The 14,870-nt window shown below is 48.5% G+C and overlaps 1 protein-coding gene across 1 annotated transcript in view; it reads right to left on the bottom strand.

Moving 5' to 3' along the window:
- The window catches only part of SLC15A4 (solute carrier family 15 member 4), a 317,983-nt gene that overhangs the window by 206,434 nt on the left and 96,679 nt on the right, over positions 1-14,870 (bottom strand). Inside the window, exon 3 of the mRNA XM_086942677.1 lies at positions 378-549. Within this exon, the coding sequence (XP_086798803.1) occupies positions 378-549 (172 nt within the window). The remainder of the gene's footprint in view (positions 1-377; positions 550-14,870) is intronic.

The raw sequence follows: 14,870 nt of genomic DNA, 5'->3' as shown, positions 1-14,870 counted from the left end.
TTACACCATCACATTTAAATGTTAATTTTATGAGGGTCGGGACATGAAAAGCTTTTAATGTTTACGATTCTGGTCAGGAAATCACAGCTACCCAAGGAACCCTTGAAAAGAAAGGATGAACGCAGTGCAAGAAGGGACAACAAGCACAGATACAGGGCTCATCTTTAGAGAACGCAGTCTGTTCCCTCAGATGCTCTCTTTCAGGGTCCTACCTGAGGGGCATCACTGCCCAAGGGGGTCTTCAGAGAGGGCGCTAGGGAACCGACTCACCTCTAGGGACAACCACAGCAGAACTGGTGGTGGTCCCCTGCAGGCTCATGAGTGAAGCACTCGCGTCCACCATCAGCGGGGACGCCTGCAGCACCTCAGATGCTCACCTGGAAGTAGACCGTCCAGTAGGGTATGAGTGCCAAGAAGACGGGGATGATCTTGCACAGAGACTTCACGTCTTCCACTTGGTCTTCTTGGAAGGGACCACCATGGGTTGACTTGGCCATGTCCAGCATGCTTGGCTTGGCGGTCTGCCGACTGCTCCCACTGCTCTCGCTGCTGCAGAAAGAGTATTCAAAGTCAGTTCAAGACTGCGGACAGACTGCACTGAGACAGGTGTATGGCAGGTACTGTAGAGCGCACAGGTACAGCTTCGCCACCATGAAGCACAGCGGAAACTTGAACAACAACACGAATAACCAGATTTGGCAGTATCTGCCAGGATTCTCTGCAGGCATCTCTCCAGTGAAGAGCAAAGCACATCTGTGGACTGGAGGCATTCCAGTCCCAAACTAAAGCACAAAGCATCAGCACATCTAAGGTACATGGGAACGTTTTCTGTTTCCTTAGAAGATTAATACTTAAATATAGATTTGGAGGTAGGAAGGTGAGGTAGAACCCCCATCACAGAATGACGAACGGCTCTCGCCAATGACAAACAGGGGTTCAGTGTTGAATCCCCATAAATGGAATATAAACTAATTATGCAAAATACCATATTGCTAACAAAGATATAGGTAACCAATCACTAAAGATTTCCTGCGTTCTATGGAAAATCTATTGATACTCCAAACTGGGGGCATTGACCTCCCCCAACACCGGGAACCAATGTCCCCCTTATGGAATACGTTGGTAAGAGAACCAAGAGCTCCCACTCTTGCATCTGGACAGTGGCGATGCCCTGCTCTATGGCTTCCCAGACTGCACACTGCCCCCGAACATCACACATGCCTCCGCACGCCTCATCAATAGTCTGAAGAAAGAGGACCACGTCATCCTCACAATGATGGAACTCCATAGGCTCCCACTGTCAGTCACTCCCTCTTTAGAATCAACTGCATCCTCCACAAAGTCACCACAAGGAGCATCCCAGCCTACCTGGCTCACAAAGCCACCACAAGGAGCATCACAGCCTACCTGGCTCACAAAGCCACCACAAGGAGCATCACAGCCTACCTGGCTCACAAAGCCACCACAAGGAGCATCACAGCCTACCTGGCTCACAAAGCCACCACAAGGAGCATCACAGCCTACCTGGCTCACAAAGCCACCGCAAGGAGCATCTCAGCCTACCTGGCTCACAAAGCCACCACAAGGAGCATCACAGCCTACATGGCTCATCAAGTAACCACAAGGAGCATCGCAGCCTACCTGGCTCACAAAGCCACCACAAGGAGCATCACAGCCTACCTGGCTCACAAAGCCACCACAAGGAGCATCACAGCCTACCTGGCTCACAAAGCCACCGCAAGGAGCATCACAGCCTACCTGGCTCACAAAGCCACCACAAGGAGCATCTCAGCCTACCTGGCTCACAAAGCCACCACAAGGAGCATCCCCGCTGTGGTTCTGAAATTCCGGACCTTGCTGTAATATGGTACCAAGATCCAACACTCGTGTCACAAAATATCATCGTACCATGACGAATTTGGTATCGGCAGACCGGTAATGATTAGGACATTATCCCTGTGCATTTGCGTCATGATTGGGCAATGCGAACACCCTTAAATCATGGTTTCCGTTCCAAACCCTCGGACTCCATTTTGTGAACGGCATCCATCTTATGCCTTGCCCTCATATAAGTCAATTGATTAAGGTCGAGATTGATCTGAAAGGACACGTCCACCTTAGCTGACTTCCCCATGACCTGGCCGAACTGACTCTACCGCCTCCAGCCAAGCCTGTTTGGGCAGCTCCTCGCCCAGTGGCCGAGTAAGATATCATCAAAGCACAACATGCCATAAACCATTCACCACCTACAGACCATGTTTCCTGCACACATACACCTATCCATGTTCCTTGTTTATGGCCAGTTTTATGACAAGGAGGTGCCCTGTTCTATTGGGGTTTCATCGATATCTGATTGTAATTCCGGGCTGGGCTGGGTCATCTATCACAAACTGGACATCTAAAATATGGGTTGGCCGTCATGACTTCACTCTTTGCTTTATTGTGTAAATATGTCTATGACCATATCATAAACTCAAGAATTCTTGCCTGAAGTGTAATATCGTATATAAAAGGAGAAGGCTGGTTCTGTAAAAACGAACAGTCTCCTGAGAACTTACGGCCCGTGCTGTCGTACTTCTAGGACACATGTTACTTGGTTGCAGCCAATAAAACTCGGTCTCTGACTTCACCTAGAAGACTCTTGGTTTCTGTGGTCCGGAACAGGGAGAACTCAGAGGTCTTCGGGTGTTATCCCCTGGCACCACCGGGTTCCTAAAAACCCGGCACCTCAGTTGGCGCCCAACTCGGGGCGGTATCAAGCGGTGACGGTCCAAGCCAGATGTTCGTGAGGAGCTTCGTGTGAAAATTCCAGAGGACGGCCAGCCACTTCAGCGACCCCTGTATGTCGACGTGGTTCCGAAGGTCTTTGCTGCGAGGTTCCCCGCGTCCCGACGGCTACGAAGGACTGCTGCCCTGACTATCGCCCTGTTTTGGACCCAGTGACCCTTGGTAGAGCGAAACGATAGACGAGTCTTCTAAGTGACGTCACCGATCTTCAATACTTCAGTTAAGTATAAGTGGAGCGTCTCCTAGTCCTTAGTTTGGTTCTTAGTCTTTGGTATCCTTGAGGTACACTTTGTTTGGAACTTGCAAGCGCCAAAACCGAGGGATTTGTGTATTCACGAAAATATCTTAGTTAGATAATCCCTTGAAGTTTGAAGCTAGACTAGTGAGCAAAGATGCCTGGTTTTAGCAGACTTGGAAACTTGTTTTGTCTTGGTTGTAGTAAGGACTCCCGATTAGAGGATTTGTGTCCGGTTCCTCCGATTGGAACTCCAACATATGAATTATATATCAAGCACGGAGTAGGCCCTATCACATATAATGAGGTATGGATAAAATACACCCGCAAGGATGGTGTCTTAAAATGGCCCCAATATGGTAGTTTTGACTCAGAAGTTTTAGATAACCTCGAGGTCAAACTGTTTAAGAAGAAAGCCCGGCCGGCGATGTTTGACTCTTTTCGCTTATGGCGCAAAGAAGCCAAACAGAAAGAAATAAAATTAGCTAAGAAGAATAAAAGAGGTATGTCGATGGTGCAAGCGCCCATCGCATACAGGGATAATGAGGAAGAGCAGGAAAATGAACAAATGCTCAGAAGCAAGAAACTAGCAGTAGATAAATGTTACCCGATGTTGCCCCATGAAGGACAAGATTCAAAGGGAACATCCGAGAAAGATCCATTAATGTCCCATTTATTGAATTCACCACCCCCATATATATATATATATATATATAGAGTATTACTGGACCCCCGAAGCGTTTCGTTATACCGCGCCCTGGCGCACGAAAAGCAGCTCTTGCACAAGCACCAGCTCCTCTTCAGCTGGTTCCTACTTCTCCGGCGCAGCCTTCTCAAGGGCCGCCGCCTTTGCTACATACTCCGTCTACTTCTTATACAACCTTGCCTACTGCTCCAACTATTTATCCTGATACTACTTCTGCCACTGCCTCGACTTCTTCTGCTGTTGCTTCAACTTCCTCTTTACATCAGCCTGTCTATTTCGGCGCATCTGCCTCTCCGCAAGCTTCTCCTTCCGTTCGACAGAGAGTGGCAAGTACTGTCACTGGTCTGTTCTCACCTTTCTTTGGGTCGCCTAAAACGACCCCCAAAACAGGACGTAGACAGTTGCGTAGTCAACTACCTGATTATGAGGAGAGAATAGTGCTGAATGAGTTAGCACGTAAATGGGTTACTGACACGGTTAAATACGATGTTCAGTCTGTTATAGAAGTTTTCCGACAATGGGATGCACCCACTCAGAGATACGTATTCGAAGAGATGTGTGTATATCTTTGCGAAGATTTGGAAACAAATGATCCCAAACGCAAAATGCAGGAATTATTTTGTATGCGTTTCAAATTCTATGAAGGCATGATTGTGGGTGCCGATGTTGAAAAAGCAATAGACCTGTTATTATCCTATAGGAGTAAGGGAAATGTGTCTAGATCACTGTATGAGGATGATTTGTCAGGTAGGAAAAAGGCACGACAGTACCCCATGAGAGAGGTTCCTCCAGTTTGGAGGGAAGGTGATGCGAATGCGCATCCACCTGTTCCACCGCATTTCCAGCGTGTATGGGTACATGTCCCCTGGAAAAGATCTGAAGTGCTAGCACTCAAGCAGACATTACCCGATCCACGTAAAAATCCAGCAGGGTATTATAAGGAGTTTTCACAGCCTGCCAGCTCATGTATAATGAATTTAGCAGATGTAGACATGCTGTTTGGGAACGTCGTTCCACAGCCTTTATGGAGTAAGAGCCGCCATACAGATCATGATCAAGAACTAGGTGACTCTTGGGCTAATATTGCTGCTACGGATGCTAGACAAATTGGTGGTTCTAAACCTGAGCCTTTAATAGCTGAACTTCCTGGTAGAATTATCACGTACATAAAGACCTTAATGCCTGAATTGCGTGTCAATTGGAATAAGTTATCTGCGTGCAAGCAGAAGAAAGATGAGAATGTGTCTGACTTTTTCACGAGATTTGAAGAGACTTTCGTCGATCATAGTGGTCAGGATATGGCTACCGAGGGTGGCCAAAGATTGTCGTAGACAAATTCGTACATAACTTGCTTCCCGAACTGTGTAATAAATTGAAAGATTCAGAGAGTGCTTGGGCTGTTTCCACATCAGCACAGATTTTAGCCACAGCCCAGTACTACGAAAATAGGCGCAAGGACGAGCTAGATAAGGCAGACAAAAAGACTAAAGATTTAAAGACCAAAGCTCTTCTCCAGCAAGCCTATCCGCCTCGCACACCTAGTCAGCCCAATTATCAACTACCACAGCAGTATTCGAGAAACGCGCAAGGAAACGAGTTTTCCCATCAGCGTTTACCATACGGCCCGAATCAGTGTGCCTATTGCAAAGAAGAGGGTCATTTCAAGAATAATTGACCAGCTCTGGCACAACGTCTGAATGGTGCCTCTGGAGCTTCTGGTGCACGAGGTAGAGGTGTTCAACAGACTCCTAGGGGTAGGGGTCGTGGAAATTTCCCCCAGAATAACACTTCCTTCCCGCCTCAGAATTCCATGAATAGCTTTGATCAACAAAATAAGGCGTCCTCTAGATCAGCTCAGTACTATGCTGATGATTATTACGCAGAAAACGAGAATGAGGGTAATAATTGCTAGGACAGCCATGGACAAAGACTGGGAGTTGTTTCAGTTCCAGTAGATCAGAATGGACCTTATGTCGAGGTGATTACATCAGGAGTGTCAGAGCCATTTCTGCTGGATACTGGTGCTACGAAAAGTTCTATTATGCACTCAAAACTTCCTGGCGCACCTTTGTCTGGCGAAATGAATATTTCAGTAGGTTTCTCTGGCGCCCCTGTTAGAAACCCGATCTCTAGTCCTATGGCCCTTTTTGTTGGCCCATGCGAATTAGAAGCACCCTTCATCCTTACATCAGGTTGTGGCGAAAATTTGTTAGGTTTGGATTTGTTAAAGAGATTATATGCGACTTTGTACTGTTCTCCTTCGGGAGTACAACTTACCCTTGGTGAGAAAGTGATTACCCCAATGTATTTGTCAAAGGAAGATATTCCGACTGAATTGTCATCCCTCCCGGATATACTTTGGGCTACTGGTTCTAATGATGTAGGTTGTTTAGAGATAGCACCGTATGTCATAACGTTGAAAGCCAATGTTAGGTTGCCACGTATCCCCCAATACAAGATCTCTAGCGAATGTGAAAAGGCGTTGTTAACGATCATTTACGATCTGATTGAGAAAGATGTCATTGAGGAAACAACAGGCAACATTTGTAACAGTCCTATTTTGCCTGCCTTAAAGCGTACTGATCCTTCACAGCCTCCTGTATACAGAATCGTGATCGATCTTAGAGAAGTAAATAGGATCGTTGTACCGCAGTTTCCAGTCGTCCCCGACATTACTGCCTTATTGACAATGGTTCCAGCTTCAGCCACTTGGTTTTCGGTGATTGACCTGAATAGCGCCTTCTTCAGCATCCCGATCGCCGAGGAGAGCAGAGACATTTTTGGCTTCAATTTAGGAGGACGAAGCTTCCGCTTCAAACGCGCTCCTCAGGGCTACTGCGAGAGTCCATTCATATTCAGTCAGGCTCTGAAAACACAACTCGATACGATTGTTCTGTCTGATGGTGCGACTCTGATTCAGTATGTAGACGATCTACTGATCGCTGCAGATACTGAAGAAATTTGCAAGCAAGCCACACTGTCGTTGTTGCGTCATTTATGTGACATGAAGCATAAAGTCCCCCATCCAAAATTACAATTTTGCCGACAAGAAGTGACCTACCTAGGTCACATCTTATCGAAGGAGGGAAGGAGACTGACCCCAGAAAGAATACAGGTAATCGCAAGATTGAGTGCCCCAAGGACACAGAGAGAAGGTCGGGCTTTCTTGGGCATTACATCGTACTGTAGACAATGGATACCGAATTTCTCCCTATTGGCCAAACCTTTGCTGGCACTACTCTGCAAAGACACACCCAATCCTATGCCTTGGTCTGAAGATTGTCAGACAAGTTTCCATGAGTTGCGCGAAGCATTGTGTTCGGCTCCTGTGTTGGGCAACCCCGACTACAGTAAGCATTTTACATTATATGTCCATGAGAAGGAAGGTTGCGCATTATCAGTCTTGACACAATACTTTGGAGATAAACAGCGCCCATGCGCGTATTTCTCCGCGACTCTAGATCCTGTAGCTAAGGCATTACCAAGTTGCTTGAGGGCCACTGCTGCAGCAGCTGTCTGTATTCGACAGTCTGCTGGGTTAGTCATGAATAATACTCTGATCGTTATGGTCCAACATGCAGTAGACATTTTACTAAACAGAACGAAGACACAGTATTTAACTAGTGCTCGACTGTCCAGCTATGAGCTGACACTGTTAGCCAGCCACATACACATAAAGAGGTGTGATACACTTAACCCCGCCACGTTATTACCTATTCCGGCAGAGACAGATGAGGTTGAAAAACACGATTGCTGCTTCAGGACGGAAGAAGAGACAAAAGGGAGAGTAGACTTGCAGGACACACCCCTTCCTGAATGTAATGATAATTTATGGGTTGATGGTTCATGCTTCAAGTTGCCAAATGGTGATACGACTGCAGCATATGCTGTAACAACATTGCACACTATTGTAGAGACCGCACGCATCCCCCAGAATTCCGCGCAAGCAGCCGAGTTAATAGCACTTACAAGAGCATGTGTGTTGGCAAAAGGAAAGCAAGTGAATGTGTATACTGATAGCCAATACGCCTTTGGCATAGCCCATAGTTTTGGACGATTGTGGCGTGAAAGTGGGTTCCTGACGTCACATGGTGCAAAAATCCAACATGGTCAACTAGTTAACGAGCTCCTCGAGTCACTGACCTTGCCGCTACAAGTTGCGATTGTAAAGTGCAGTGCACATAGAAAGATTCAAGATGATGTTGGTCGTGGGAATGCATTTGCCGACGAGGTTGCGAAAGAGACTGCAAGGAAAACAATGAGTCGGATGTATGTTGTAGGTCCTGCTAGATGGATCCCCGATGTGGGTATGTGTGAGGACACTATTGAAAGTGTGAAGTCCATACAAGCTGATGCCACCGGAGAAGAGGTGAATGAATGGAGAGAAAGCAAGGGAAGATTGGATGCGAATGGTTGTTGGGTCGAATTGTCAGAGCACCAACGATGGCTGTTACCCGACGCATATGTACTCGCAGTGGTGACAATGGCCCATGGAATGGCACACATCAGTGCGAAAGGAATCTGTAAACTGTTGGCCCCAGTATGGCAGAATAGTGGTATCCCGAAATGCGCAGAGAATTTGGTCAGGAACTGTATGGTGTGTTTGAAGTACAATCCCGGTAGGGGAACCCCAACCCCTGCTGGTCATTTTGCGCATCCAACGTACCCCGTTCGAGGTATTGCAGCTCGACTTCATCCACATGGAGAGGTGCAACAATCTGAAATACGTGCTTGTTGTTGTTTGCGCTTTCTCCAGGTGGGTGGAAGCGTACCCTCTCAAGGACAACACTGCCTTGTCAACTGCCAAAGCCCTTGTCAAGGAATTCTTCCCTAGGTTTGGGATGCCTAGAATGGTCTGGAGTGATAATGGAAGTGAATTCGTGGGACGGGTGATGAAGAGAGTGTGCGAATGTCTAGGCATCCACCAGAAATTTCACGCTGCAAACCACCCCCAATCAGCAGGTCTAGTAGAGTGCTATAACGGCACCCTAAAGCTCAAACTAGCCAAGATCCAAGCCAGCACAGGTCTTAAGTGGCCTGACGCCTTGCCTTTAGCACTCCTATCTACCAGAATGATTGTCCATTCTAGACTGGGACTTAGCCCACACGAAATCGTGTTCGGGCGCCCAGCAAATATATGGGGGGTACCGAGGCCCAGGAGGCTCAGTGAAATAGAGCACCCTGTACTGCTTGACTATTTACACGAACTGACAACTAAATTACGTGTTTTATACCAACAGGTTCACAGTTCCTCTCCGCCAGCCTCTGACGATCCAGGTCACTCCATTGAACCCGGCACCTGGGTTTTGGTGCAGAATTTTCAACGCACAAACAACGAGCAGCCCAGGTGGACCGGACCGTACCTCGTCCTTCTTTCCACGAGATCAGCCGTTCGGGTGGAAGGAAAGAAGAACTGGATCCACGGGACCCACTGTAAACGGGTCCCTCTGCCTCTTCCATATGACCGATGGGTCCAGGACGGAGTCGCTGACTCTGGGACTGAAACTGTACCTCGCTTTGCACTCTTCAGCGATGCACGGCTGAAAGGAACTGGTACAGAAAAGGAGAGTGATCGTATTTTGCAAGGATTTGTGCCACCGTCAATACAGTTGGACACTACAGAACCTGAAACATTGTTTAAAGACCACACCGTACCTGGGAAGCAACGATATAATCTGAGGTCGAGAAAAAGGGACTAATAAAAGTGAACTTATGCGACTTTCTTTCCCCTAAGAACTATTTTTGATTTTACAGCTCTCTCGCCCAGGGAACTTGCTCATTTTTGATTTTCGAACCGCCATCCGGTTCTGCTGCTAGGGCCGCGGTTGAAGTCTGAGGAGTGCAGCTGGGGACGCCTAGGTCAACGGTTCTGGTCGGTCTGAGGGAATTACCCCGGACTGGACAGAGCGCACTTCTTGGCAGAATCAAACTCCCACCGCGGGCAGCAACTAGAGGATGGAGCTCCCGAGGGTAGAGAGACCTGCTAGACCCATGAACTTTAAAAGGCAAATATGCACCGTGATGGCCAAAAAGAGATTCTTGATAATATGTATTCTACTGTTGTGCAGCATAGCGATGTTCTTGATTAGCTTTACTCTATCCACGTTCCAAGTTACCCTTGTAAATAACACTCAGCCCACACCTCCTCCTACTGTTCCCACACACTCCTTTCACCCTCTGCCTGAACACGAGTCCGCCAGAAGACTAGAATTTGTAAATAACTCATTCATCCAGCTCCTACACCAGCACCAGTCTATAATGAACACATCGAACCGTTGGATATGTGGACTTATGCCACACACAACCGATAAGGGCATCCCGTACTTCGTCCTGCCATTCAGTTATTATAGTTCTCTGTGGGCTTTCCAGACAATGTTCCTGTTCGCCATAGAACCATATCCACCGCGTCCCATAGGGAGCAGTTCCAGCAACAAGGCACTAGTGGCAGGAGTAAGGAATATGAGCAGGGATATCGACACATATCGAACGATTCCCAAAGATGAGTTTGCCCCGTACACAGGGTGGAACATCACCAAATATGGGATTTCCTTAAGTGAGACCCAGAAATCGAAGAAATCCTCCCCAGTTTGGGTAGTACCCCACCGAGGTCACCTATGTCTGCAAGGTATTGGTAGGGATCCGAAAGCACAGTTGGGGAAGAGCGTATGCACGGAAACGTATGTGTTCGCATCCCGAACTTCCCCTCCATTCATAGCGGCTAAGGGTACATACTTCGTCTGCCATGACAAAGCATACACATGGTTGCCCCCTGACTTCTCGGGCACATGTTTTATCTCGTTTCTGCTGCCACCCACCTACACGGCTGATTACCATCGGACAAGGACAGTTAGGGGTGTCGTGAGTCAAGACGACACTGCGAGTCAAGAGTTTAGGGACTTCGCAAAGGGTTTTCTGCCATTTTGGGGGCCTATGGTGAACAGCAGGAACATTCGCCAGTTAACAAGGGTAGTTGAATCCGCCGTGACTGAGACGGCCGGTGCCCTTAGTAGCCTGACTGCCGAGCTTCAATCGGACCGACTTATGACCCTTCAAAATCGGGTTGCCCTAGATGTCATACTCGCAGACCGTGGTGGTGTATGTAGAGTAATCCAATCCAGTTGCTGCATTTTCATCCCTGATAATGCTCCGACGGTGTACCAAGCCATCTCCAAACTACACAAAATCTCTGATTCCCTTCACTTGGAAAAAGGGGATTGGTCCTTGCTCGGGTGGTTCTGGGAACTGATATCTGCCTGGGGATGGATAACTCTGATCTTCATTGGGATGATCTTAGCCATTCTGTTTATGTTCTGCCTGTTTGTGCAGTGCGCTCCTGCAATATGTGGCCTCTGTGCTACTTCATGTGCAAGGAAGCCTGTGTCGAGGGACGAATTGAGCAACAGAATGATGCTACAGCAACATCTCCATGAATTCATCAATACAGATTTGGACTCAGATTAGCAAGAGTTATTGCCTAATATGAGGGCAAAAGGAGGGTCTGTGGTTCTGAAATTCCGGACCTTGCAGTAATATGGTACCAAGGTCCAACACTCGTGTCACAAAATATCATCGTACCATGACGAATTTGGTATCGGCAGACCGGTAATGATTAGGACATTATCCCTGTGCATTTGCGTCATGATTGGGCGATGCTAAAACCCTTAAATCATGGTTTCCGTTCCAAACCCTCGGACTCCATTTTGTGAACGGCATCCATCTTATGCCTTGCCCTCATATAAGTCAATTGATTAAGGTCGAGCTTGATCTGAAAGGACACGTCCACCTTAGCGGACTTCCCCATGACCTGGCCGAACTGACTCTACCGCCTCCAGCCAAGCCTGTTTGGGCAGCTCCTCGCCCAGTGGCCGAGTAAGGTATCATCAAAGCACAACATGCCATAAACCATTCACCACCTACAGACCATGTTTCCTGCACACATACACCTATCCATGTTCCTTGTTTATGGCCAGTTTTATGACAAGGAGGTGCCCTGTTCTATTGGGGTTTCATCGATATCGGATTGTAATTCCGGGCTGGGCTGGGTCATCTATCACAAACTGGACATCTAAAATATGGGTTGGCCGTCATGACTTCGCTCTTTGCTTTATTGTGTAAATATGTCTATGACCATATCATAAACTCAAGAATTCTTGCCTGAAGTGTAATCTATACTACTATTATAAAGAGAGAACTTGCACCTTTAGGCAAGGTAAACTCGGGAACTACAGCGCCAATCCACACACCCAATACATTGTTGGAATCCTCAGGGTGTATAGATGGACATAGGCGACTTAAAATAAAAATAAAACGTAAATTAAAAAAATGAAATTTACAAACAAAGTAATCCCCTAAAACTAGCGCCGGCCGCGACGTAGCGCTGACCGGGACCTACACCTGCGTGATGACGACAGGCGGGGAGGAGCAGTGACGAGCGGCGAGGAGTGGTGTGGCGGCTCAGGTAAGGCGAGGCAAGAGGTGGGAGCCGGGAGCCGGGACTCTGATTCAACCATAACTACAGAGGTTTTACTATAAATAGTTGTTGGGCTCCGAGCCACCCGCCTGCTCTTGCCGCCTCCACTCTGCCCCCTTCCCGCCCCCCCCCCCCCTCCTCACTCGCAGTCTAGGCCCCGCGGCCCTTGCTGTCATTCCATTGGCCTCGCCAGGCCTCTCTGAAAGCGTGTCTTACAAATTGAGGGATACCGAAGACTGACAGACAGACAGACACTGAGCGTGTCATTTCACAGAAAAGCCGCTGCGGAGTCCGTGGGGGGTACGAAGCGCCAGGGGTCCTGGGGCCTGAGAATGCATTTTTTTTCCCTCTGCTGGTGAAACTTTTTTTCCCAGAACTGGTTTGACTTCCATAACAACAGGTGTCCCGGGAAAGCACCAATGCCTAATGAGAGCGAGGCTTGTGATGCTCTGGCCTTCGGCCTCCCCTCCCGCCCGGACTTGGTGAAGGCATCTTAAGCGGTGTCTATTACACAGCTCCGCGCTCTCTCTCGCCACGGGCTCTGCCCTGCATGGAGCTCTCTGCCTCGAGTGCCCCCCGTGGAAGATACCAAACAATGGGAAATAACCATTCATCTTCAGGGGGCTCCGGTTTAGCAGTTGGTTAGGCAAGCCACAGCCTGCTTGCTTTTTCACGTGAATATGTCTGCAATCATTTATCCATAGAGGGCGGGGTTGCCTGTAGAGCCTTATACGGGGATGTGAGATTCTGTAACAGTGCCTTGGTCACCGTGTTAGGGGTCAGGCACACGTCAGGCACTGCCTGGCATCTGTGTATTGTGAGCACTTGGGGTGCACTGCATGGGTGTAAATAGGTTCCCCCAGTCGTGAAACTCGTGCACAGAGGTCTGTAGCTCACACCCGGGTGTGTTAAGGTCGGGAGGGCGGGGGGGGGGGCTGGTTCGAAGTGTGCGAGGGTGGTGAGATGGAAGGCGTCAGTTGGTTGAAAGGAGTACCAGAAGGGATTCGTCGTGCTCCTCAGATGATCATATGAACCCCAGAGTTGTGGACAAAAGGGAGTCAGCAGCAGGGTGGAGGGACGTGGGGAGAATGGACAGGGAGTGGTGGGGGCTGAAGTGGATGCGGGAAGCGCGCAGGCTCGGTCCAATACGTTTTAAGCAGCACTTGGCTTTGCAGTATTCTGACAGGTGACTGATCCAGCCCCAGCCCTCGTGGCCTTCCAGAGAGACCTGACAGTGAAACATTCGCCCATCACTCACTCCATTTGACATCAGCCCGGTAGTAGTTCTGATGGGCGTGCAAGGTTAAGAAGGGTTACTTCTGCAAACTATGTCATTTCAGTTTTTTACAACTTCAGGAACTGCGTCACCTTTATAAAGACTGCGACGTTTTATATGCGAGATAACGTCCTACGAAGGCAGAGTTTGCAGGGACCGATCTCTGGAAAAAAAAACTTTTAATGTGAAAATTGTCTTGCAAAAGAACAGTTCTTTTTCGAATTTCTAAGTGCTTGAGGAGTGCCAAGTTCTAAACTTTTCGGGCCAAATTCAAAAGATGCAGACCCCTACATAAGTGACGATTGTGTGTAAGTTGTTGCAATTCCAGACCATTTTCAGGCTAACTGACTGCCATCACTTGGCGCCGAAAGGCCAATCGTGTAATCAGTGATGTAACTGATGTCTTCGCCCTATTACGGTGTGACAAGCGGGACAGAAAAAGACATTTTGATGAAAACAAGAAACAAAACAGATCGCCACCCCCGCCCTCAGAATAATCCCACACAACTGTTCGAGCTCAACCAGGAAAGCACATTTGGGGGCCACAAAATGTATTCCTCTCCCAGCTCCCATTGGCTGGGTCTTGGAGAGTGATGGCAGGAGGCGCCCCTGTGATTGGCGGGCGCAGTGGCCTACTTCACGGATCAGCGTTAAACTTTTCACGAAGGAGCTGGGGTGGACGAACTTTGTTTTTAGACAGTTTCATGCAAATTCATCAAATGTTGCAAAATTGTTGCAAAAAAACGGACCTAATTGTTAACTACACTTTGGCGACAGCCACTGTAAAATCTATATATACTATATTAGTATAAAGAGAGAACAGAAACCTTTTGGCAAGGTAAACTCGGGAACCACAGCGCCAATCCACACACCCAATACATTGTTGGAATCCTCAGGGTGTGTAGATGGACATAGGCGACTTAAAATAAAAAGAAAACGTAAATTAAAAAAATTAAATTTACAAACAAAGTAATCCCCTAAAACTAGCGCCGGCCGCGACGTAGCGCTGACCGCGACCTACACCTGCGTAATGACGACAGGTTGGGAGGAGCAGTGACGAGCGGCGAGGAGTGGTGTGGCCGCTCAGGTAAGGCGAGGCGGGAGGCGGTAGGCGGTCCGGGCAACGTCGGGGTGGACGGGGGCCCGGGAGTGGCGGTGAAGTCCAGATCGTGGCTGAGGTAAGGCAGAGGCAGGCTGGCGAACGGGCGGGCAGGCGGGGGGCGGTATAGGCAATGTCGGTGCGGGCGGGGGCCCGGTCGGGACTGCACAAAAGTCCAAAATGCTGCCCCCAGCCCCCTTCTGCCCCGGGCAACGCCGGGGCGGGCTGCTAGTATCGTATATAAAATGAGAAGGCTGGTTCTGTAAAAACGAACAGTCTCCTGAGAACTTACGGCCC

The sequence above is a fragment of the Lissotriton vulgaris genome, chromosome 11, assembly GCF_964263255.1.
Source record: "Lissotriton vulgaris chromosome 11, aLisVul1.2, whole genome shotgun sequence".
Classification (NCBI taxonomy): Eukaryota; Metazoa; Chordata; class Amphibia; order Caudata; family Salamandridae; genus Lissotriton; species Lissotriton vulgaris.
Note: the sequence above shows the minus strand (reverse complement) of the source record. Positions and strands in the feature narration are given on the sequence as shown.